The sequence below is a fragment of the Mya arenaria genome, chromosome 9 (genome assembly GCF_026914265.1).
Source record: "Mya arenaria isolate MELC-2E11 chromosome 9, ASM2691426v1".
NCBI classification, from domain to species: Eukaryota; Metazoa; Mollusca; class Bivalvia; order Myida; family Myidae; genus Mya; species Mya arenaria.
This window is the reverse complement of record NC_069130.1, coordinates 57,194,826-57,220,927: the sequence shown is the minus strand read 5'-3', so window position 1 is coordinate 57,220,927 and position 26,102 is coordinate 57,194,826. Positions and strand designations below refer to the sequence as shown.

The 26,102-nt window shown below is 37.5% G+C and overlaps 1 protein-coding gene across 4 annotated transcripts; it reads left to right on the top strand.

Moving 5' to 3' along the window:
• The first annotated feature begins 489 nt into the window (after positions 1–489).
• On the top strand, positions 490–24,706 carry LOC128202669 (nuclear pore complex protein DDB_G0274915-like). Of its 4 annotated transcripts, none has more exons than XM_052903709.1 (22): positions 490–1,163; positions 1,353–1,556; positions 2,997–3,080; positions 3,501–3,566; positions 3,933–4,061; positions 6,374–6,488; positions 7,085–7,236; positions 8,302–8,392; positions 9,737–9,847; positions 10,793–10,907; positions 11,657–11,833; positions 12,393–12,455; positions 12,703–12,757; positions 14,135–14,367; positions 15,153–15,215; positions 15,776–15,850; positions 16,244–16,888; positions 17,311–17,673; positions 17,912–18,451; positions 19,614–19,853; positions 20,312–20,356; positions 22,097–24,706. In XM_052903709.1, exons 1-22 carry the CDS (start codon positions 535–537, stop codon positions 22,231–22,233), a joined length of 4,332 nt encoding a protein of 1,443 aa, XP_052759669.1. In that variant the 5' UTR covers positions 490–534; the 3' UTR covers positions 22,234–24,706. The 4 variants fall into 4 exon arrangements, with proteins under 4 accessions (XP_052759669.1, XP_052759671.1, XP_052759668.1 ...); XM_052903711.1 differs by having other exon boundaries at positions 7,064–7,236; positions 16,634–16,888; XM_052903708.1 differs by having other exon boundaries at positions 7,064–7,236.
• Positions 24,707–26,102: the final 1,396 nt, after the last annotated feature.

Genomic DNA, 26,102 nt, shown 5'->3' with positions numbered 1-26,102 from the left:
TGATATATACATGGGTTTACAATTAACCCTTTATTTCAAGTTTAACCCACACAATTTCACAAACTGTTTGTAATTTTGGTTGCTCATAGACTACCAAGTTGTTTTTAACAAGAAGAAACACACCCCGCCTTCGCCTTTCAATCTATCGTTTCTAAAAGCAGTATAACATAAGGACGGAGGAAAAAACCCACTTGTATAATGGTCCTTTTTTAGCCAGGACTCGGTGCCTGCAACTATGTCTCTTATAAATACAATACTGGTATATATTTCAATATCAATGTTTTAAAAACAGTATGTTGCATTTTATTTAATGATTATAATAAAACACACTAAGAAACATCTTTACGTCGCTTTACGTGTTTTCACGCATCATTTCGCGCCTTTGCGCATCTTCACGCAACATTACGCGTCTTTGCCCGGCTTTACGTTCCTGTGAGGGGACCATTATTCCCATCTTCGTGTTCGGGAGGAGCCGACCTTCAACTGGCACTTCCGGTCGTTAATCTCTAAGACACAAAATGTGATTTCGACGTTATGAACTCTGATTTTATAAAGTTTTCATTATTTTCATTTTGTTTTGGTTTGATTTTGTTGCTCTCTTTCTATAACATAGCTTACGCATTAATCCTGATCGGTACCTTGCTTATATTATTTCACAACTCGGCAAAATACTTCATTCAACAATTTTACGAAAGTGAAACAGAAAGCGGAAAAGCGCCGGGACCTTTAATTTCAAATTTTATTGGCACCCAGAGCAGTGATACTCCTCAAAGAACCTATGTCAATCTCAGACAAAATGGCTTTTATTTAGATTTTAATTCTGGACAGGTTTTGAACTCTGGGAAAATGTGGAATGGCAGGCAAAGAAACACTCCTGTCAAACCGAAGTTGAAATATTCTTCGCAAGTTTTGAATCCGCTGAATTCTACAATGCCTGTGCTTTCAAATGGTCACTCTCCTTTGACATCAAGGCACGGCATTTCTACATATGGTGGCATGAATCAAACTTTAATGAACAGTCCTGCAAGGAACAGTCCTGCAAGGGAGAAGAGTGTTAGTGCCGCTAATCCCAGTCGCCCTGGTGGACCATTGCTTTCATCTCCATTTATGCCTCAGATCAAGAGAGCACTAGGCCTAGAACCCAGCAGTCATCATCAGTATAGGTATGCTAATTGTGCTCCTTATTATTAATTTTTTTTTTAATGTTTTATCAATGCTGTAAAAAGACAACTAAGAAATTGCATGTACTGTAATACAACTAAGTGTTAAGTACCAAAATGTTTGACATATAAAGCAGCAATGAATGTGAAATATTGTTTTAACTATAAAAAAGTATCTATTTAACTTTTCAGGGAGCCAAGAAGACACGGCAGTATTATCGGTACAGACATGAGTGCCAGTACCACTAGGTCACCTCAGACAGCTGGGGCATTGCCTCTTGTTCGCCTCAATCCTATAAGAAGACACTCCCTGACTGAAAGAAACTCCTCAATGCTAAATAGAAGTAACACAGTTAAGATAGCTCCTCCAGTTGCTGGAAAAATTTCCAGTCCAAGGTAACCAGTAGTTATGTTTTAAAGTTATTCTTATTTCAAGCAAAAAACAATTTACTCAAACAGTTGTTGGCAAATGAGGACTTTTCGACGTATATTTTGTGTAACTTTGATTGATAATTATTTGATATTAATGATTAATGAGTAATCATACAATGTCTTATCTTACAATGTGAGTTCATTTTGGTTTCCACATTGAATTCTAAAATAAGCAGTATGTGTCACAAGATGATCAAATTGTCACCGATGTCCAGCATTATACAGTTGTCAGACATGTGAACTCTAAGTAAGGTCATAAATTTGTCATAAAATCTACTGCAGCAGGCTGGTCACACACTGCTGGAGGGCAGAGCTTAACACCATGAGCTTGCTATGATCCTACCAATTAGCATTATTGGCTATAATTGGTCCATTGGTAATTTTTTCCAACATTTTATTTTGAATAATGAAGTTTTCCACAAGTAAATATCTAATACCAAATAGGTAAAGCAATGAGATAATATACGACACAATTTCATTTAAAGTGTACCCAAAACACATAAAAAAGACACAAAAACTAAAGGAATTGCAGAATGCCCGCATTCAGTTAAGTCTACCACTCTGGGCCCAAATCTACCTCTCTGTAGAAACATATCTACCTCTCTGGAGAAACAAATCTACCTCTCTTGCACAGCCAGAGGTTAACATGTCTGCAGTAGTGAGAGTACAGAGGCACTGATAACAGCCAAACATTAAAGTCAGAAAAAGTAGTTCAATTCCTTAACAATAACCTATATTCCATCCGATTGAGATATTCAATTGCAGCAGCTGAGCTAATCTTATAACCTTGAATTTTATACACGAATTCACATGTTTTTGAGATCAATGCAAGTCCAGGAAAGTTTTTTAGGGGATGGGGGAACATCAATGTTATTGTTTAGTTTTCATATTATGATGTTTTGTTTTTGCTACACCACTTTTTCCCGTGCTCATTGTTAACCATATAATGTCACCCGAAAATGTTTAGAATATTTGTGCCTATCTTATACAATACCGTGACAAAAAAAAATGAGGATGCACAAGGATTAAATGCTATTATGTTTATATACAAGCGACATGCCAAAAGTATGCAAGACTTTTTTTGTTACCAACATAAACAAAACAATCATAGATATTTTATTTGGACCTTTGAACTTTAATTTGACAATTTCTTCATCAGTCAACAATACAAAATTATCAGCACGCACTATTGATAAGACAGCAATTACAATGAATGCAAATGCAGCAGTATCAATGCTGATGGGTGCTCAGTTTTTGGTGACAGGCCACAATTTTCAGGGATTTGAGAAGCATTCTTGTACATTTCTGGACAAAATTGGAATTTCAGGCCAATCTTAGTGTTCCACCTTGCTACTGTCCTGAAGTAACTGAAACAGGATTCTAAAAGGTTTTGTTTAATTTCAGCTTTTCCCAGGTTCAGCCTCCATGGTCAGATGATAGATTTACTCCAGACACGCACGCTGTAATATCTGCTCTTAAAGAAAGAAGGTTTAAAGTTTTATTGTTACATTTTATTATGGATGAAATGAACAGTTAACAGTATTAAAATGTTCTTAAACCAGTGATAGAAATCAGTACAAGCCTGATTGTTTTAAGTTTTTATTCCAAGTACTTCTGTCAGAACTCAAGCTCGTTGATTAAAAGTCTTAAATTTGATGACTGTTAAACAAGTCTAGATACTATCGGTACATGTATGTTAATGTGTTCACAAGGTAATAATCCACGCGTCCTAAAGTATTCAGTATAACAAAATCCAGTTATTTTGCGAACTGCCCCCAACTCGCCTCTAATTTCAATCATTGATTTCAGGTAGGGTATCTGCAAAATATTCCTTCAGAAATATAAATTTGGATTTGACAAAGATGTTTTAGTTTTTTATAAATATAATTCAAAAAAAATTTTTCACAGGAAAAGATCAATGAACATCCAAGAAGAGCCAACAGCAGACACGCCAATACAGCAGGCCAAGCGCAGGTGAGTAATTGGTTAATGGCATACTAACATAATTCTTTCTTTAAAAAAATGAAAAAAGGACTAGAAACAAACTTTCCATTTAAATGTTCACAATAAGTAAAATTTTGTAGAAGTTAAAAATAAGGTAAGCATTTTGCTCTGAAATTAATTTGACTGCTGCACAAAATTTTGAATTATTTGCTATTAAAATCTATGGCAATGATTATCAATAATTTGACCTTGGTTAAAAAATCAATATATGAAAAAGCACAACTGTACAATTAATGATTTTTTGCAAAATAGAGTGAATCATATGATGTTGTAATAACTTGTTTCACTATCATTATAAAACATGTAAGTTTACATTCCTTTTTCAATTGTCAATAGACGTCAAGAGAGCCAGCACTCGAATTCCTCGACCTCTTCCATCCCGCTAATGCCGGACGTGCTACCAGATCTGACGGGTGCTGACTACGGAATAAGGCTTGAAACACCGGTCATGAAGAGACCCTCAAGGTTTGTAATTATCGGAGGGTTAGGCCTTCAGTCGAATCTCAGATTTCTGGGATTTTTTTCCCCTTGGCAAAATTCTCAGCTGCCTTTTCATTAGGGATTTTTGCTACCATCTCACTGTTGATAATAGCTTTCTATATATAATATGTCACTGAGTTTTAAATGGACAGAATACAGACCCCAGAATGTATGATTCAGAGCCAATTTCTAGGATGTTTATTACATAATGGGACATAATACAACAACTTATCATGATTCCAAAATATAATTTTCACATACTACTAACTAGCAAAGCTGATTATCCTCTAGGGTTATAGTATGGGGAAAATAGGAATCTTCACATTTTATGAAAAATGTCAACACCCGGTTCAAACATAAAATTGATATAAATGCGAATCATACGTAATGCTGCTTTCAGTGCAAAGAATATTCAAAACTACATGTAACAAACACAAAAATCTTACCTGTAAGTCCAAACAGGAGCAGAAATTAATTTAATAATGTATTTACAAAATCAAAATACCCCTGTGTGCAAATCAGACTTTGCATATCTTGTATGTTTATAGACCAAACACGGGTTCCCTGTGTAACAATCTGTTTATATAGTTTTTTTATGTCCCCGAAGGTGGGCATATTAAAATCGCACCGTCCGTCCGTCCGTCCGGCTCTGTAACTTTCCCTTGTATGGACAGATTTTAAAATAACTTGCCACATGTGTTCCACATACCAAGACGACGTGTGGCGTGCAAGACTCGTGTCCCTACCTCAAAGGTCAAGGTCACACTTAGTGTTTATTCACAATGGAGTGCTGCATATAAGGACATAGAGTATAGGTTGTCGTGTCCGGGCTGTAACTTTCTCTTGTATGGACAGATTTTAAAATAACTTGCCACATGTGTACCACATACCAAGACGACGTGTCGCGTGCAAGACCCGTGTCCCTACCTCAAAGGTCAAGGTCACACTTAGTGTTTATTCACAATGGAGTGCTGCATTATATATGATAAGGACATAGAGTACAGGTTGTCGTGTCCGGGCTGTAACTTTCCCTTGTATGGACAGATTTTAAAATAAATTGCCACATGTGTTCCACATACCAAGACGACGTGTCGCGTGCAAGACCCGTGTCCCTACCTCAAAGGTCAAGGTCACACTTAGTGTTTATTCACAATGGAGTGCTGCATATAAGGACACAGAGTATAGGTTGTCGTGTCAGGGCTGTAACTTTCTCTTGTATGGACAGATTTTAAAATAACTTGCCACATGTGTTCCACATATCAAGACGACGTGTCGCGTGCAAGACCCGTGTCCTTACCTCAAAGGTCAAGGTCACACTTAGTGTTTATTTACAATGGAGTGCTGCATATAAGGACATAGAGTATAGGTTGTCGTGTCCGGGCAGTAACTTTCCCTTGTATGGACAGATTTTAAAATAACTTGCCAAATGTGTTCCACATACCAAGACGACGTGTCGTGTGCAAGACCCGTGTCCCTGCCTCAAAGGTCAAGGTCACACATAGTGTTTATTCACAATGGAGTGCTGCATATAAGGACATAGAGTATAGGTTGTCGTGTCCGGGCTGTAACTTTCCCTTGTATGGACAGATTTTAAAATAACTTGACACATGTGTTCCACATACCAAGACGACGTGTCGCGTGCAAGACCCGTGTCCCTACCTCAAAGGTCAAGGACACACTTAGTGTTTATTCACAATGGAGTGCTGCATATAAGGACAAAAAGTATAGGTTGTCGTGTCAGGGCTGTTACTTTCCCTTGTATGGACAGATTTTAAAATCACTTGCTACATGTGTTCCACATACGAAGACAACGTGTCGTGTGCAAGACCCATGTCCCTACCTCTAAGGTGAAAGATACACTAAGTGTTTATTCACAAGGGAATTCTGAATATAAGGACATAACAGTGTAGGTTGTCAAGTATGGGTGGTATTTTTTTATGTTCAGAGGCAATTTAAAATAACTTGCCATATGTATTTGACACGTAAAGGCAAGATCAACTTTTCATGTACTGACCTTGTTCGTAGGTCAATGTCACATTCGGGGGCATTCGTCACATACTGTGACAGCTCTTGTTTTGTTTTGTTTTAAAATACATAAATACATAAAAATAAGTAAATTTTTAGTGGTATAAGTTAGAAGTAACTGTCCGGCTACTTTAGTATTTGAAATGGTTCAACCAAAATTTGTTGAGAACCCTGATCATATATCTGAACACCTATATTTTCTTGAGTGTATATGTTCAATTTACATACATACAACTGTACACCTACATGTTCATGATCTTGTGTGTTTCTAGACCCAGCCAGGATTCCCCGTCTGATGACCCAGCCATGAAGAGGATCTGTAGTGAGGGCAGAAACAACTCTATACTGAGCAGTCTTAGTTCTAGTCAGCGAATCAAGGAAAAACAGGTATTCATCTGAAAGGATTTTGAAATTAATTTCTTCTGTAGATTGCTATCATTTTGCTTGGTTGTTTTGTGCAATTTCTAAGGTTTTTGAAAATTCTGCAGGTCAATAGATTTGTGAAAAATTAAGAAAATTTCAAACCATCTTCATTTCCGTTATACTTCTGCTTCGATCGTAGAAATTCATTTGGTATCAGGGGGAAAACTATTTAGTTTGATTTAGTTTCACCAGGGAATTTTCCCGTTTTAAACCAAGATGAATATTCAATACTCTGTCAAAACTAAGAAATTGCAAACAAGACCATGCAAAGTCAAAGCAATCTACACAGTATTACATAAATATTTTGTGGTTTCATATTAGTATATGGACCAAGAAAGCTCATCCTAAGTGCTTTCTCAAGGTCTGTCTGGCAGAGGGACACCAATGGTTTTTGTGTGAATGTATACATACATGATAACCATTTAAATACGGCCTAGCTTGTGGGCAAATGTCATTTTTGGCGACTGAGCTCTTTCTATTTCAAATTAATGCATGATGTTTTGACTTTTGCCCCTCTTTTCCCTGCCGTTGCCTCGCAGCTGGTTGCAATGATATTGCAGAAGTCAAAGCGTAAAGCTGACAGCAGTTTTACCGAGAAGGAGAATGGAGACTATAGTGTGAAATACCAGCGCCAGCAGGCACCAGAACGCATCAACGAGCCTCCAAAGTTGTCCCACCTTGATGTGTCTTATGATCAAATGACCACCCCAAGGTTAGTACAAATAAGTTTTATATTTTAATGTGATAGAATGAGCACTTTTAAATAAGTCATATGAATGTTCAGTCACAGGATCTGGCAATCTGCATGAACGAGCGGCTTAAACTGTGGCATCTTGATAATTTACTTGCCCGGGCTTATATTATTCTCAATTTGAAGTGAAATGTTAAGTAAATTCTATTAAATGACCTACTCTTGTAATATCTTCTACTTTTCAAAATTACTTTCAAATGTTGGTAGTCTGTTGCTTTCTCATGTTGTTAACAATTCCAGGAAATTTTGGTAAAGGTATTGTGATTATAAGTATCTTCCATGGCCGAGAGTGTAAGATAGGTTCATTCCGACCCGAGTGTAGAGTGTTTTGCGGAAACGAGGTTTACCGAGTTTCCGCAAAACTCCCTGCGCGAGGGTCAGGATGAACCTATCTTACACGAGCGGCTATGGTAGATGCTTTTTCTGCCACCTCAGTTAAACAAAATTAAGTAAGATGTATTTTTTTGCTGGAACTCTTTTGTGCTTAGTGAAAATAAATGTGTATGGATATCTGATAATTCGTTGTTGTCATGGATATGCGGGCATTGATTTGGGTTATGTTAACAGTCAAATTGGTCTTTAAATAGTTCTGAGGAGAGTGAAGCATTATTTCTTGAGAGGTGCGTGAAAACTGTTTTATGGTGACATTTGAAGCGAGAAATAATTAGCGGTCTAAATATTGCCACAAGACAAGGTTTTCATGATGCTGCAGACGACAGTCTTCAACAAGGGAGGTAATTACAATGTGGCGACCATTAAAAAGGAGTTCCATATGGGCATTTTATCTTCGCCCGTTGGCAAGATAAGAATTTCTAGCATGCTTTAATTATTGGATCTACTTATCTGAGGTGGGAGAACAATATATCTTGTGAAAAATAGTGATTAATATAACGTTATAATAACTTTGTCACAACTGTTGTAAATTAATTTTGTTTAAACTACTATCATTTTATTGAAAAAAGTATTTTATTTACATGCATAATATCATAACTGTTTTATTCTTTTTTATTTCAATTTTTTGTTTAGAAGACAAGAACTTGATTCCACAGCAACAAGGGCAAATAAGGGAGAAAAGCCTGCTGTATCGGAAATTCTACAGGACAGTGTAAATGTGGAGGTAAAATTGGGATTCTCATCTTTCTGACATATCTTAGATTAATTGGTTAAGATCAATTGAATTATTCATTTGTGATTATAACTGAGTCTTAACATAACATTGTCCGACCTTCATACCTGACACCCCAAATTTCTTCAGTATTGCTGAAGATTTGTTCAAACCTGTTTGGCCTGACAGAAGGGAGTCATTCTGTCAGTCACACCAAACGTCTGACTTGGGATGTTTCATGGAGACCGATAAATGTGCACATCTTTTACTTTACTGTTAAGTTTTGAGCCTTTTTTTAAGTGCCTTTATTCAGTACTTTTGAACGTCATCATACTTTTAGAACTTGAAAACTGTTTTTGTTACTACCATGAAATTTGGTACACATATTCATCATAAGAAAACACATGTGTTATATTGTAAAATGAATTGTTTGGATATCTTTTGAACACCTGTTACATAATAATATGATGACATGTTTCCTCTTCGCAAATAAGGAGGGATCAGGGTGTTTTAGCAGGGAAAATCTACAACATTGTGAACAGTAGTCATTTTTTCACTTCTCGAACCTGGCCAAGGGTTCCTATAGTGTTGTAAAACATGCATAATTGTTCTCCTAAATTGTGTACAGTTTTTACATAGAAACAAATTGGGTTAGAGATAGGGTTGTATACAACTTTACAATTCCCATTTTCTTACATTTTTACGTCAAATATTTACAACAATGGCAAATCCCTGTTGCATATTTTTATATGTTAATCATTTAAATACAAAGCATCAAAAATCAAGTTGGCATTGTGAAAATTATGAAATATAATAAGAAGCATATTTTTGTTTGTGGTTTTAAACAAGCAAGAAGTGTCTCTATGTGGTAAAGTCATAGTAGGTCTCCAGTTAAAGTCTTTTATTATAAAGTTTTGGCTTGTGTTGGCCAACTGAAAAAAATGGGGTGGCAATTTCATCAGCTTGTAGTTCTCTTGTTCCTTAGATATATTTCAAAGATAATTTTTTTCTTACCCCTTAACAAACACAATCAAGATTGAAGAATAGTTTGTGTGAGATGTATTTATACATGTATTAAGCATAAAATATTTGCATGTACAGCAGCAAATTGTATATCAACAAGTTATCCTTTGGCTAGTTTGCAAATAAAAGCGATTTGATTGGTCAAAACTGATCGTATAATAACTGACAATCAATAAACATCAAGGCTAACTTTTACCAAACCATTTAAACAGTAAAATACAATTGGCTGAAAAAGAAAAATATACTGACAGCTATATATGGAATCTTACAGCATTATTCTTGTTTACGGTATACACTCTGTTAATCTTAAATGTCAATGGTTTTCCTCTTTAGACACCTAAGAAATTGGATTTCTCCAAACCACCAACATTGCGCAACATGCCGTCAATGAAGAAAACAGCTTCAGTATACTCCGGACTTAGCTCGAAGACCAACTTCAAACAGGTTAGTATGCGATTGAACATTTTACTATAGACGTATGCAGTTATTCCCCGAAGAATAAGATTTAATAATTGCATAGATGGTATTAATGGATTTGGAATGAATTGTTTCTGATTCCTCTTCCCTGTGCACTAAAAATACAGTATTGGGAGATTGTTCTTACTATTGTTCTCCTGCATTGTGTCTATAACTCTATGTCTATTTCAGTGTATTAACTAAAGTAAATTTTGGAAGACAAAAAAGAAAAAAGGGAGTGGTCATCTTGATTATGGTAAACCAAAATACAGCAGTAAATGCATGCTAAAGAAGAAGGGCCCATGTATTATATTTAACACTCACCATGTACTAATTTTGCTATTAACTTAAATGTTAGCTAAGTTCAGCTCCATTCCGAATGCTAAAACATACTTTCAGAAAGAGGAAATGAAATTCCCAAAATCTTTTTTAAACCGTGTCTTCAAAGGTCCAATGTCACACTTGAATGTTAGCACACAAGGCAGTGCGGGTGGTCAAGGCATAATAACACATACGTGAGTGGGTGTGTTCGTCCAGATGATGACCTACTTCCAAGGTCCAAGGTCGCACTTAAAGTTTAATCATTATGGAATCAATGCGTATATGCACATAGATTACAGTTGGTCATATCCAGGCTGTATGAAACTTTGGAATGCACATAGGGATTTTAAAATCAATTTGCGATGCATTGCATGCAAGACCAACGCCCCTACCTGTTGCTTTATTTCTCCCCCACACTTGAGGTCAACTATCATAAGCTCTTCCTGAATAAAAACATGTTAGTTTTTCCTAATTAGAAAGGCACCAGCCCTATTTCTAAAAGGGTTAGATAAAACTATGCAGTTTGTTATTGACATTCAACAAATCAGGGATACATGTTTCAAAGTTTAGGGTTAAAATAGGTTATTTCAGATGAGTTTGTTTTCCCTGCAGGCGCAGTACGCCAATGTGGTTGCTACCCTGGATGACTATGACTCGGACAGAGACACTGAAAATGAGAGGGTTCAACAGATGCTCAAGAATATCGATGAAACATTCGCCAAAAAAGGTATTTGTATCTTAGTGGTCACCTTCTCAGTCTACAGTTATAGGAATAAGAGCAGACCTGAAAGCTTCAAGCAAGCCTTGGCTTGTAAAAAAAAATGGGTTTCATTAGATGTCTATATTTTGGGGCTTGTTGGTTATGATCTCATAATTATATAAATATACAGTCAAAACTCGCTATGTCGTGCTCTGTTATCTCAATGTCCTGGTGATGTCATTTTTTTTGGTTTAGCAATAAACTTTTTTGTATTTCGGCTATATCGAATGTTTGTTATCTTAAAGTATTTCCCGAAGTCCCAACCAGTTAAACATAGCGAGTTTTGACAGTATAGTATTTGGGTTTGTTCACGAAAACCTTGATGTCGATAACTTGGATTTCAACTGATAAATGTTAAAATCAGAGAACCTATTTTCATATCAACACAGGTCGAATCATATACTCAGTCATGTGGCCCCTATTTCTCGAAATTAGTTGCTAAATGAAATAAGATCTATACATAAGCTTGTTTCACGTAAGATGTTTCGAGAAATTGGGGGCCTGCATGATAGTCCTGTGTTTATTTAACAGCCTCATTGAAATAGTATGATCCTTTAATATACTTAAGTGCCTTTGGATTTGTGTGTTGCATCTTTACAGGATAGGCTTTGATTAATGGAGTTTAAGCTTTCTGTGTCAACTTCTATTGCAACTTATCTAAACATTTAAAATATTGAGTTTGGCAGTTTCATTGTATTGTTTACATTTCCTTACAGAACAAAATGCGGCTGCTGCTTCTGCCACTACTTCTGCAGTAACTTCAACTGTACCAACAGTATCCACAGCAACCGTTACCATAGCAACCACAAGCTCCATAGCCACCACACAGTCTACAGGATCTGTCCTCTCAGCCCTTGGGGAGATGACAAAGTCACCTGTCCAGGAGACTGGAGGTAAGAAATTAGGAGGCTCTCTATTATTATGCCCCCGAAGTGAGGCATAAAGAAGTGGCACCGTATGTCCGTCTGTGTGTCTGTCCATTTATCATGCCTTGACTTACTCTGTGTCTGTCCATTTATCATGCCTTGACTTACTCCTTATTCGATAATAGATCAAACTTGCATAATACTTGCAGATGTGTCAAACATAGCATCCATGCAAGGCCAAATCAAAGGCATTTTGCACATTCCTGTGACCACTTTTGTTATTTAGATAATATTATGATACAGTGTACTTGATTATTCTAAATGGAACTTTATAAGAACATTTTTGGTTAATTGGAAAGTACTGTCACATTCTCAATAGCAGTGTTTCTAATTATAAAATAATTCCTGGGACACTATCACTTATTTCAAAGTAGTTGACTTTTGAAATTCAAGTTTATTGACATAAATGATAATGAAATATATAGAATACAAGTTTTACATTTACTACTAAGGTATTCATTATTTTGCAAGAGTTTAGCAAATGGTTAGTGCTTCAGTAACCTGCTGTGTTGGAACATTATTTCAGGTGTCACCACTTCAGGAAGTGCTCCACCTGCCTTCAAGTCTCTCTTACCGGCTTCAACAGCTGGTAACATTTTTTAATATTTTTGTGATATGACTTAGATACTTCTGTCTGATAAAACTTTGAAGTCTAAGATGTACATGTAGAATGAGTAGAGTAAAGATTACTTACGGCAGATTTCAACTGATGCACAGTTAACGATATGTACGTATGTGCATGCCTATTCAGCATGATACCTCACAAAAAAATTGACTGGACTTGATGGTGACATCAAGTATCTCTATATAGTCCAGTGTTGCTGTCTCTATTTCAGTAACATCACTAACATCAACTGGGCTTTCAACAGGTGCAGCTGGGCAGAGTTTGGGGTAAGTAATAATTGACATGCTCCATTTTGCTGTCCGAAATGAAAATCCTTTGGGCTTCTTGCCAAGGTGACTCGGGGCTTCATTCGCAATCTGGGTGCTAGAGAGTTTGGTAAGTGGTCACCAAGCCGGACAAGTTTTCTTCGGGTACTCCAGTTATTCCCGTAACACAACACCACACTCTCGCTCAACATTGTGCCAATGAGAGTGATCATAACTTTCTTCACAATCGTAAAATATATAATGTTTGAACTAAATGAAAATCCTGATATTTTATTTGTCAGTTGTACAGAGTTTATTTTCGAGGAGTGGCTGTTCATTGTTAAAAAGTAAATCCAGGTATCATATGACAGTTGGAGTTTTGACCAAAAAGGGGGCTTAAATTTCTCCATTCATAATCCCTAAAGGCCCGGTCACACCGCCCGAACTTTGTTGGAGCGTTCCTTGAATGGTAGGGAGAGGGGACCGAATTTCGACAACGCTCGTCACCGCGCACAAAATGGGAAAAAAATCGAAAACAAGGCCGTTGCCTTAGCGGTGAACCACTGAAGCCGGCGTTGCTATAGCGTTGGCTTAACGGTAGCGAGCGGTAGCGAGCGTTGGTTTATTCTGGTCCCGCTCCGACACCTCCATACCAATGCCAAACCGAAGTTCATCACCGCAATGGATCGCTGCTTCAACGCCCGACACCGTTCCAGCAATCCCGTGTCCGCTCGTAAAACGCTTACAACCGCTCCACCAAAGTTTGTGCAATGTTTAATCACCGCCAGGGCAAAGCTGGTGAAGCAGTGGTGGTCCAGCGTTCAAGATTTCTGCGTTGGCCTAGCGGACCCAAGCGTCCACGAACTTGCGTCTAGCGGTGCCAAACTTTGACTGGGCGTTGTTGGAAAGGTGGTGAACTTTGCCGGAGCGGAAAATTGCCCGCTCCTCACCGCTCGCAATATTTTGTGCAGCTCAAAACTTTCGGAGCGGTAGGAAGGATCATAAGCGGTGGCCGAGCGTATACGGCGTTGCCTTAACGGGGGCCAACTTCTGGTGAACGGTAACGAGTGGTGATTATTTTTTTTCACCGCTCCAGGAACGCTCCAGCAAAATTCTTGCGGTGTGACCGGGCCTTAAAAATAATTTACTTCTTTGAAATATACCATGGTAAGTTCACAATGTTTGGCATTTTGTTGCTATATCAACAACTAAGGTTATTGACCCTATTTATAGAAAGGGGAGGATTGTTTTTAAACTAAATTTGTCTTTACCATTGCGCTGAATTAATTTTAAGAACCATCATTGAAAAGAGGGTCAGTAGCAATTCTTTTATTTCTTTGATATAAATAGTACTGTTGGTCAAAATTGTTGGCATATTTCGAGCTTTCTTTGTTTCAGAAGCCTTTTAGCAACAACACCAGCAATATCTTCTCAGCCGTCTCTGAGCACTGCAACACCTTTATCATCATTGGCAGCAGCAGCAACAACAATACCAGCCGCGTCAACAGAAGGAAGTACCTCCCCCAAATTCAAGCCTTTATTTGGATCTGTGCAGCCGGTTGCACCACAGGTCAGCTCCACCCCAACGGCTGGTTTCAACTTAGGCTCACAAGCTAGCTCAGCCCCTACTGGTAAGTACAGTACCAGTATTATTCTTTCAGTTTAGTGTCAGTATGCATACAATTCCACTATGGGCTAGATCCACCCCAACAGCTGGATTAAACTTGGGCTCACAAGCTAGCTCAGCCCCCACTGATAAGTACAGTACCGGTTCTACACTATGATGTAGGTAAGCATCTGGTTCCACTACACGCTAGCTACACCCTAACAGATTGTTCCAATTTTGGGTTCAAGCTAGCACAGCCCCTTTTAATTACCATATCTGTTTACCCTGTAGTAAAGATAAGTAGCTGGTCATCTGCACAGATTAGCCCAACCCAAGCTTGCACCTTTAACTTGGGTTTTCAAGCTAGCACAGTCCTCACTGGTTAATACAGTTTCAGTTTAACCCTGTAGTATAGGTTAGTAGCTGGTACCCACACAGTTTAGCCCAACCGAGGCTGAGGGACTAATTTTGGACTTTCAAGCTAGCTCAACCCCCACTGGTTAATACAGTTTCAGTTTAACCCTGTAGTATAGGTAGGTGGCATGTACACACACAGATTAGCCCAACCGAGGCTGAGGGCCTCATCTTGGACTTTCAAGCTAGCTCAACCCCCACTGGTTAATACAGTATCAATTTAACCCTGTAGTGTAGGTTTGTAGCTGGTTCCCACACAGATTAGCCCAAGCCATGCTGGTGGCTTCACCTAAGTGTAATTGATAGTTTTTACTCGATTTTGAAGTTGATTGAAATTATGATGTTGTACTAGAACAGTTCTAGATTTGTAAAAAATGATTTTCTGTGTTTCCCTAGGTTTTGTCACTGGTGTTGGATTTGGACTTACAACATCCATCAATAGTTTGTCTACACCAGCAGGTAGGTGTATTACTAGACTTGTTTGAAAAATGGGAAATACATGTAAGATTAGGTTCCAAAGATATCTATTTGTTTATTGCACATTCCTATAATAAAAAAATGCCTTCTCAGTTTTGTTTCTTGCTTTGTTATCAAAATACACAAATGACATATTGCAAAATGGTGCTCTCAGTTTTTACAATATTCATGTAAGGCAAATAATGGCTTATAGAGATATGGGGAAGTCTGAAAAGAATGTCTCACAGACAAACAGTATTGAGCAAATTACTCCGAGTATTATTCAAAAACATTTCGAAGCTATCAACAAGCATATGTATGGTACAAAAGATTTTGTAAAACCTGTAGTTTTTATTGTTATGAGATATATCTTGAAAAAAAATAGTTTAGTTTGGCTAGAAATATTCAGTTGAGGCTTATTTAGATTTTCTGATATTTAGATTTTCTAATTTATTATATTTTTCAATTCTATTTCTGACATTGGCTAAGTGTTTATTCAAAATTCGAGATGTAACAATAGTTTATGCTACCCTGGTTGATAATATGGTCCCCTTTGTTTCCAGCTACAGTGCCCGCCACAGGAACAGGCATTGGGTTTGGGTTGGCTTCTGCCCCGGCAAGCACTGCTACCCCTTCAGGTATTTACAAAGTTCCATGCTGATTGTAAAGTCCCTCGATCTAGTTGTAGCTTGATTATATGTTGGTCCTTATGGAACACTTTCTTTTATTTCTAACACTACTGCAATTTTCATTTAATTTCTCACATAACTTGATCATCCATTATTTAAAAATGTCACATAGACGGTAGAAAAATTATTAGACAATTTTTGAAGAAATTTCATGTAACATTTCTTCCTATATATAAAATGTTGAAATGTATACTTGAAAGGTTATATACATTGTACAAAAAGCTATTTATAAATTGTTCAGATATGTACTTGAAAGTTTATATACATTGTACTAAAACATCCTAATTATAAATTGTTCAAATGTATACTTAACAACTAACCAACCTCTATGTATTACTTTAGGGCTAACAATTCCTGCAACTGGGTTTTCATTTGGTGTTGGTTCTGCTTCCACTACCACCACAACTTCACTTGCTGCACCTAGTATCTCATTTGGCACTGCACCATCAACAAGATCGCCTACACCAGCTGCTGGTTTAACATTCTGTTCAACTGCCTCGGGCACCCCTTCAACTGGTTTGACATTTGGTTCTACTACTCAATCAAGCACACCTTCAACTGGTTTAACATTTGGTTTGACTGCTCAATCAAGCACACCAGCCACTGGTTTAACATTTGGTTTTACAACTCAATCAAGCACACCAGCCACTGGTTTAACATTTGGTTCAACTGCTTTAGACACTCCTGCAGCAGGTTTAACATTTGGTTCTACAACTCAATCAATCACTCCAGCTGCGGGATTTTCGTTTGGAACAGCAGTATCAAGCGCAGTGACTACATTGGCTAGCCTCAGCCAGCCTGGTTTCAGTTTTGGAGCCACAGCTTCAACTTCGGCCCCTGTCTCTGCTGGAAACCAGACTGGTTTCAGTTTTGGTGTAGGGCAGTCAGGCACAACTGCGTTGTCATCTGCAGCATTCCAGATTGGCAGTCAGCAAACTACAACAACTGCAGCTCCAACTTTCTCATTTGGTTCATCAGCACCACCAGGTAAGAAACTAAAGAATGTTATCACATGCCTTGATATGAATAGAAGTTTTAAGTTCATCCTTTTGGGTTTATTATTACATACATTTTAGAAAATACTTAAACATTTACCAAAGAAAAATGCAAAAGAGTCAAGTTCCATGTCACTTAAAAACATACTTAAACATTTACCAAAGAAAAATGCAAAAGAGTCAAGTTCCATGTAGAAAGACTGCTAACTGCAGACAATATGGCAGGGTGGACCAATATGGCTGGTCTTACATTTTGAACACATTTCTTTCATTGAGCGGCATTTCGCAACTTTGGGTCCTGTTGACATAATCCAACTTTTCCACATGTTTGCTTAACTTAAAAGAACTGATAACAACGATTTATATTATACAAAAAAGTTTTCAGATTGATTTGTATACAAATGTAAATTTTAGCAGCGACCACAGCTGCAACTGCAGGATTCAGCTTTGGAGCCCAGACATCAGGCACAGCCCCACCTGCATATGGCAGTATAGCAACAACAAACCCCTCCCAGACACCCTTCGGGGCTCCTACTGCCACACAAACCCCATTTGGGGCCCAAACAAGCACCACCTCAGCTCCAGGGTTCAATTTTGGAGCCTCCCAGACCACAACTGGGTCTGCTTCTCCATTTTCATTTGCTGCGGGTCCAACGGCTTCCACAGCAGGGAGCAGTGTGTTTGGTACTCAGCCTGCATCTACTGCCAGCACTCCCTTTGCCTTTGGACAAGGAACTGGACCAACAACTACAGCATCTGCCCAAACATTCAACTTTGGTATACTAACTAAATCTTCTTATTTTTATGCTTGATTCTTCTTTTATGTTTTCTGGACAGAGACCAGAATAAAAGTCAGTAAGAAAATACTATTTTGTAGGGTTAAAAAAACGAGCTTAAACTATATTGTAAATAAAATATTTGATCTCTTTTGCAATTGCAAATGTTTTTCAGTTTATTACAAGGGCTTTTCAGTTTTCTTTTTAAGTCTTCATTATTCTTCTTTTTCTTTTGATAGGGGGTTCAACACAGAGTGGATTAGGATTTGGCTCATCCAGTAACACGGCTGCATTTGGATTAACTACAAACCAACCACCAGCATTTGGATCATCAACCAATCAGCCACCAGCATTTGGGGCAGCAGTCAATCCTGCTCCTGCTTTTGGCACTGGATCAGCCAGTCAAACTCCAGCATTCAATTTTGGAGCAACAGCCAATCCAACACCAGCTTTTGGAGCAACATCCAATCCGACACCAGCTTTTGGAGCTACCAATCCGACACCAGCTTTTGGAGCAACATCCAATCAGACACCAGCTTTTGGAGCAACCAATCCGACACCAGCTTTTGGAGCAACACCCAACCAGGTGCCAGCATTTGGCTCAACTAACCCAGCACCAGCTTTTGGAGGGTTTGGAGCAACAACAACGCAGAAATCTAACACTCCGGTGTTTGGAGCATCAACAAACAATACTGGCTCAGTGTTTGGAAGTACAAACGCTCCAGGTTTCTCAAAGTCACAGTCAATGCCAGTATTTGCAACAACAGCAACTGGTGGTGGTATGTTTGGTTTATTAAACTTCCTTATGTTATTATGATGATAAAGTAAAGATATTTATGAAACTTAAGTTAATAGGATATAGCATGCAAGAAGTTTGAGGGGGTATATAGGAGAGAGCTTGTCGGTCGGTCTGTCTGTCGGTCGGTCGGTCTGTCGGTTTTCATGGTTTCCGGACGGTAACTCATGAAAGGCTAGACAGATTTGAAAATTTTTTAGTACACAGGTGTAACATCAGAAGATACAGGTCAAGTTCGATATTGCGGCTGGTGGGGCCAAGGTCAAGGTCACTGCTACTAAAAAAAGAAAAATGGTTTCCGGACGATAACTCATGAAAGGCTTGACAGATTTGAACAATTTCTGGTACACAGGTGTAACACCAGAAGATACAGGTCAAGTTCGATATTGGGGCTGGTGGGGTCAAGGTCACTGTTACTAAAAATAGAAAAACGGTTTCTGGACGATAACTCATGAAAGGCTAAACGGATTTGAACAATTTTTGGTACACAGGTGTAACATCAGAAGATACAGATCAAGTTCGATATTGGGGCTGGTGGGGTCAAGGTCACTGTTACTAAAAATAAAAAATGGTTTCCGGACGATAACTCATGAAAGGCTTGACAGATTTGAACATTTTTTGGTACACAGGTGTAACATCAGAAGATAAAGGTCAATTCGATATTGGGGCTGGTGGGGCCAAGGTCAAGGTCACTGTTACTAAAAATAGAAAAATGGTTTCTGCTTCATAACTTTAATTGGGCATGAGATTTTGTGATGAAACTTGCTGTATAGGCAGCCTCTGTGAAGACAATGCTTGTGATTGAAAATGGGGCCAGTGGAGTTAAGGTTTTTGTGCACTGTTACGAAAATAGAAAAACGGTTTCCGGACAAACAATACATGCATGATAAAAGAAGATGCAGTGTGCAGTAACCTTGGAGTTATGGCCTCTTTTCAAAGGAATGGTTTGCCATTCCTGTGTCCAGGCGGCTTTTGGGGGTATTCGTCACTCCTGTGACAGCTCTAGTTTTTCATGTTTATAAGAGCAGATAGTGATACATTGACTTTTTCAAATTGTGTTAAGTATGTTTGGTTTTTGCTCTCATGAAAGGCTTATGAAAACTATTGCACTAAAAACAGTTTTACATGATTTCAATATGTTTCAGGTCCATTTGGCAATACAGCACCAAATGTGAATCCATTCGGAACAGGCCAGACGACCCCAGCCAAGCAGACCGGTAATGCATTTGGGCAGACCAACCTGGATTCAACCCCTAAAAGCCAGACAGGAGCCATGTTTCAGTTTGGGCAATCAAATAATAACAGTTCTGCAGCGAAGGGATTTGACTTTGGATCATCAGCTGGTAGTTCTAGTCAGAACAATGCTGGTGCAGGATTTAACTTCAGTAAGTTTAGTTTCGTGGTCAGATTGTTCAGTTCTTGAGCATTTTAGTTTAAAGATAATATTGATAATGTGATTTCCAGCATAAAATGCTGGAGTTTATTTTTAATTTTTTGTATATATTTATATAATGCAGTGTAGTTTCATAGAAAATAGATATTGTGTATTGACTTTAATAATTGTTGTCTGTCTGGTCTGAAATAATGTTCGGCAATCTTAAAGAGAATCACCTGTATGAGTATGGTTGATGGTCACCTTGCCGGACAAGTGGGTTTTCTCTGGGTTCTCAAGTTTTCTGTCAAACCCAAGACCACACTCTCACGCAACATTAAGCATAAGTTTATATAACTTTCTTCGCAATCATTGTAAAATAATTAATATTTAAACTAAAACACTCATAGTTTTTGTTATTTATTGCATAGTAATATTTATTAAAGATTTCATTTGCTGTATGTATTGCAGTGGCTTCAGCCAATTCTTTCCCCGATTTCAATTTTGGGGCAACAGGTAAAGTAAGGGTGGTCTGTAACCTGTTATAATCTATATTCTAGAAGCCTGAAATAATGGTGCAGTGTAGCCTGGCACTACATTTGTATACACCCAGACAAACGAAGTTTGAGGGGGTATTATTTGAGTCACCCTGTGGTCAGTTGGTTGATACGTCGTCATGAGCATAACTTGAAGACTCCTGGTTGGAGTTTAAATAAAATTCATTCTATGGTAAAGCACAATGAGAGGAAGTGCCGTGTACAAGAACCAAAGCGCTATTTGAGCTAATCAAAGAGTAATTGCCCTTTATTACTTTTCCTTGTCCAGATCTTTTCTTGAAAACTAATGGATGGAATTTATTTAAACTTCATACAATGGTAAAGCACAATAAGAGGAAGTCCAGTGTACAAGAACCATAAGTCTATTTCAGCAAATTACAGAGTAATTGCCCTTTGTTACTGTACAATAACATTGGAGTTGTGGCCATTTAAAATAATTTGCCATTCCTGTGTCGAGGCAGCAATTGGGGTAATTCGTCACTCCTGTGGCAGCTCTAGCCATTTTATCTATGCTTTTTGAACAGCTGTGTATGGGTGTGTGAAATGTTTGCAGCATAATATGCAGAAAAAAAACACATTTGTATTATCCGTCTGCCTTTCTACCTGTAAAGTTGTATTGTTTTGGTCTGGTTGTATAGTACTGTGTGGTCATATGTCATGACATTAAATTCTTGAAGATGTAAAATTTCTTATTTCAATTTATTTTCTTTAGCATTATATGTTTGGAATGTTTAGATACCTAAAAACTGGCTTAAGGTCTTATGCTTAATGATTTTGATTTGGGCAGGAGTTTTAGCATTATTTCTACTAACCATGCATTTTCATTTTCATCTTACCCATGTGTACATAACCTACCAGTACATTATATTCTGCACTTTTGACCAGCTTTTATCCTTATCCCAGTTTTAAAGCATTCTTTATTTCTTTCTTACAAATTACTTCTTATATAGAAGAACTTTGCGGTATATGAAAATAATAAACAAACAATTCACGGTAAAGAAACAGTATAAATACATAAGTACATTCAAAGATTTCTGATTTGAGTCTTTATCTGACAGACAGTTGGTTCTTAATGTATGTATTATTGTATTACTATTAAATTGTCATTGATGTTAGTTTTGAAGATGTCAACAATGAGCCCTTATTCTTCATAGCCTGGTGATGAATTTACATTATTTATTCCCCTAAAGGAGGGTATTTTAAAACCACACCGTCTGTTTTTTCTTGTCCCTGGAACTTTGTCATGCAGAGAGGAATTTTAAAAGTACTTGGCACCTGTGTTTGGTACACAAAGACGATGTGTCATGTGCAAGACCCTTGACCCTATCTCAGAGTTCAAGGCACACTTTAAGTTTAATCATTATGGAATGTTGCATAGTTGGTCATGACCAGGCTGTACCTTTGTCATTCACTGACAAATTAGAAAGTTACTTGGCACATGTTGTCGGTACATACGGAAGATGTGTCAGGTGCAAGGCCAATGTCCTTTCCTCTAATTGTATCACGCCTCTGTACTTGACGTCAACCAACATTGGGGCCAGCATATGCTTAAAGTTTATGATAGCTCTTCCTGAATGTTGGCATATGAGTAATTGCATAATCCATTGAACCGGATGGCACTTCAGGGGCATTTGTCACTTACTGCAAATGTGATGTTATTTTACCATTTTATCTCAACCCTGTAAAATGTCCATTGCAGGTGCTACTCCGACCCAGAACCCATCATTCGGAACCCCTGCCGGCACACCCTCATTCTCTATGGGGGCAAATGAGACTGCCCCCAGACCTCCCCGGGTGATGGCTAGGGGCAGTAGGAGGCGGGGTAATAGAAAGTAACCACTTTCCTGTTTTACACACTAGTGGAACTCCTACCAACATTGTCCTGTGTGGCCAGAGTCCTGTAGACTAAATTCACAGTCGACAGAGCAAAGATGTATGAACTGCAATTCTGAAGTCAAAGAAAAAGATATAATTACCATATCGAAGGCCATGGACATCTACAGATGTAGGAACTAGTCACATCTGGTTGAGACATGCAAATTTTGATCATCAACAGAATATGGCCACATCTGGTTGAGGCACAGAATTTTATTATCAACGACAAATATGTACATATGGTTGGGACATATGAATTAGGGTTTTCATCCTGAGAGTGTGGCACTGTATGAATGGATTTATAAATTAAGGGTGTGGTATTGGGCGTAAGAAAACAAGAAGATTGTTGGATATGAAATACTTGAATATGGAATATTTAAACATATTCCTATATTTGATGCATGCTATAATTATGATATTGCATATATATGTGGAGGGAGATATACTGTATTATCATGAGCATGTTTCAATAATAGAATATAAAAATATTACCTTTTGGGCATAATTTCTGTAATTATTGTACTGGTACATGTATACATAGTTACATACTCAATATGCGATCATCATGCCATAAATTGTACAGCGAATTGTAATCTCACTGTTATATTGTCATGATTATTACAACGTTTATTTTATTACACTTAATTGCTTTCACCTGAGGAAATCTGAATGAAGTAGAAACGTGTTGTGGGAGTGGTAGTTGTGGCAGTTAGGTCTTCTTGTTTGGATATTTATAATTGTGATCAGACATTCATGGACAGTATGGTGCTTTTACATGTAAACATATTTATTCAGATTGTCATTATGCTGCAGCAACAGATACAACAATTTCAACATTAAAAATTTATACCAGTACTCTAACATTGAATCATAGAAGATATGTAATGCTTAATGAAGAGTGTTTTAATGGAATGTTGATATTTTTCCCAAAAACGCTGTAAGATAGATAGTTAACAATATGTACATGTGTATTAAAACATTGTTTATTTCTTGACTTACACATTTTTCATTGTACAGATTTGTTATCAGGAGTTTGTGCATGTAAATGAACAAAGCTTTGTATAAAAAAGCTATTGTATCTTATGTATTTTATGTTGTCTGGTTAGTGCAGTGGCACACTTGCTTCTCTAGGAGACTTAATGTGAGTTAGGTTTGTGGTCACCAAACCAGACAAATGGGTTTCCACGGGTTACTCCGGTTTTCCCCACAGCACTTAACCACACTCTCTCGTAACATCGTGTTATCGAGAGTGATTTATCGGTTGTTTTAATAACTTGTTTCATGTAATTTCAGTTGTATTATAAGCACATACTCCGCCCACTGGCATCAAGATTAATCCAGATTTCACCAACATCATATTAATTGTATAGCATTGGATTGATTTCATGACCCTATTATTAAATGCCCCATTTTTGGCATTTCATTAATGTCCTGAGCGGACTGTAAATATCATGCTTGTCATTTTATGTACAATATTAATTGTGAAGATACACATGTAAATTTAGTGTAACATATGGTTATTTATTGTGACTTGGTCTTACATTTTTAGCTTGCCTGTTGTTTTTTTCAAAGAAAAAAAATGAGGTATTTATATAGCCTTGGTGTTGTTGCCAGCTTTGCTTTCATATAGCAAAAATGAAAGGTTGCTCATAATAATATCTTCAAAAACATTTGTGTTACTGATATTTCCATGAATCTTTCCTGTACTGTTATGTGCAGATTAATCAACTAGCAGACTTTACTGGACAATATTTGTCCAGTTATTCCCCTTAGTTGAGGAAATCGAACAAGCAGTTGCATCAGTTTGGTGTGTCGTTGTTGAAGTCGAAACAGATTTTTTAGAAGAATACTGCTTAAAAAGCTTCATTTTATTATTGTGTACAAAATTATAATCATTCTTTTTCCCGTCTGTATGGGAAGGGTCATAATATATTGTACTGTAGTATTGACTGTGTGTTTGAAGAACATTGAGAATTACATTACAGTTGTAGTTACAAATTTGGTGATTCTTACCGAAATATTTTTATTTGATAATTTTTAGTGCTTAAAACAGATCCTGATAAAATGTTCTTCAAACTCTAAGCAATTGACCAGATGCCAGTTGTCCAGTCAAATAATCTGTTTTGACCAGTAGTAAGATTATATTAAAAGAAAAAAGAGTAAATGGTGGCTTTATTAATTGGATTTACTGAAAAAACTTCCCTAGAACCTCGACAAGCTGCAATGATTGCTTGGGCGACTGGTCAATTGTATTTTGAGACAACTGTGCATTTCAAGAAATATATTTGAAAGAACATGTAGATATATTATTATATTTTGATATCGTGAAAAGAACATTTGTAGGTGTTTTATGATAAATTTTAAATCATGTGCTTTGTCAACAAAATCAAAGAAATATTCTGATCCAGAGCCAAATAAATTGCTTGGATGTCTATACCAGTGTTTGTTTCTATGTGTAATGAGTTAAAATGAACAGGAAATCAGCATATAGATGTTTTATAATCGAGTAAAATATATCTCTTTGATTTGTTCAGTGTGACCGTGGAGAATCATGTGTTATTTTGTCAAAAGTTAGCCATAAGCCTGTGAAAACTAGAAGTATTAAAATATCTTCAAAACCAATTGGATGATTTCACTTGTTTTGAGGTTGACAAAGTGGCCACAATCGCGGTGGAGTGTATTTTCCGCTTTTGTGACATGAACAATAAATTCATCAACCTTAAATTCCTATAAAAAGAATCCTATGGCTGCTGTTTATGGTACTTGCTCACGTCATGCATATACAGAAAAAACATATCCTATTGTACGCAATGACAGTCACGATAAAATTGCCGAAAGTTGTGTATTGATACAATGAAGCCAGGTATTCAGTGAACTATTTGATTAATTTAAACAGCAGGCGATGTACACAGCTACGATACAGCGGAAACTGATTGTTATTCCATGTTTTTGACTCCAATTTAGCAGATTGTAAAAAGTTGCTGAATGGGGAAAAGGGTTCTCAGTAAAATATGAACACGCACCTTAAGCTTTAAATATAGGAAGTATACAGTACTGATAGTTCACCTGTAATATTTCTTGTTAGGTAATTGGTGCCGCCTTAACAGCCTTGTATCATATAATGCGCCATGCCAATATGGAGGCACTACTGATTACAGAAATGTTGCCAATTTCAAGGGCAATAATCCAGTTGTGCTTGGGCAAATCTCGCTGTTTTTCAACTAGGTGAAGATCGGAAATTTAAAGGCCAGAAAAACTAGCTAGATGCTAACAGGCAACATGACGAGGCCGTTGAAAGAGCATAATTATGACACAGGCATATTTCAATTTAAAGTTGTTTTTTTAAAATCCCATTATGCATGGACGCGATACAGCCTGGACAAGGATCATTTCAACCTTAAGCCTCTAAGTGTGATGGTGACCTCTGAGGTTCAGACCTGGAACTTGTGCATGACACACCGCCTTACCATGGTGAACCTTTACGGCAAGTTTTTTGAAAATCCTATAATGCATGGTCAAGATACAGTCCAGAGGTGTTACTCTATCAAAACAGAAACTAGTCATTTTATGTTGAAAATGTAGTTAAAAATTATCCATTATGATGCATGTATCCCAACGTCACAATTAAGGGTCAGTTGCGAAAATTACCAATAATTTGGCTTGTCTGTACTACTCTGTCATCTGTTCTGCATGGAAGGATTTTAAAGTACCATGGCACACAAGGAAAGGAGTCACATAAAAGACCTACCTGGGTCTGTCAGTCAAGGTCTCATTCAGAGGGCAATGGAAACAAGAGCTGTCGAAAGACAGCGCGCTCGACTTCGCCGCTT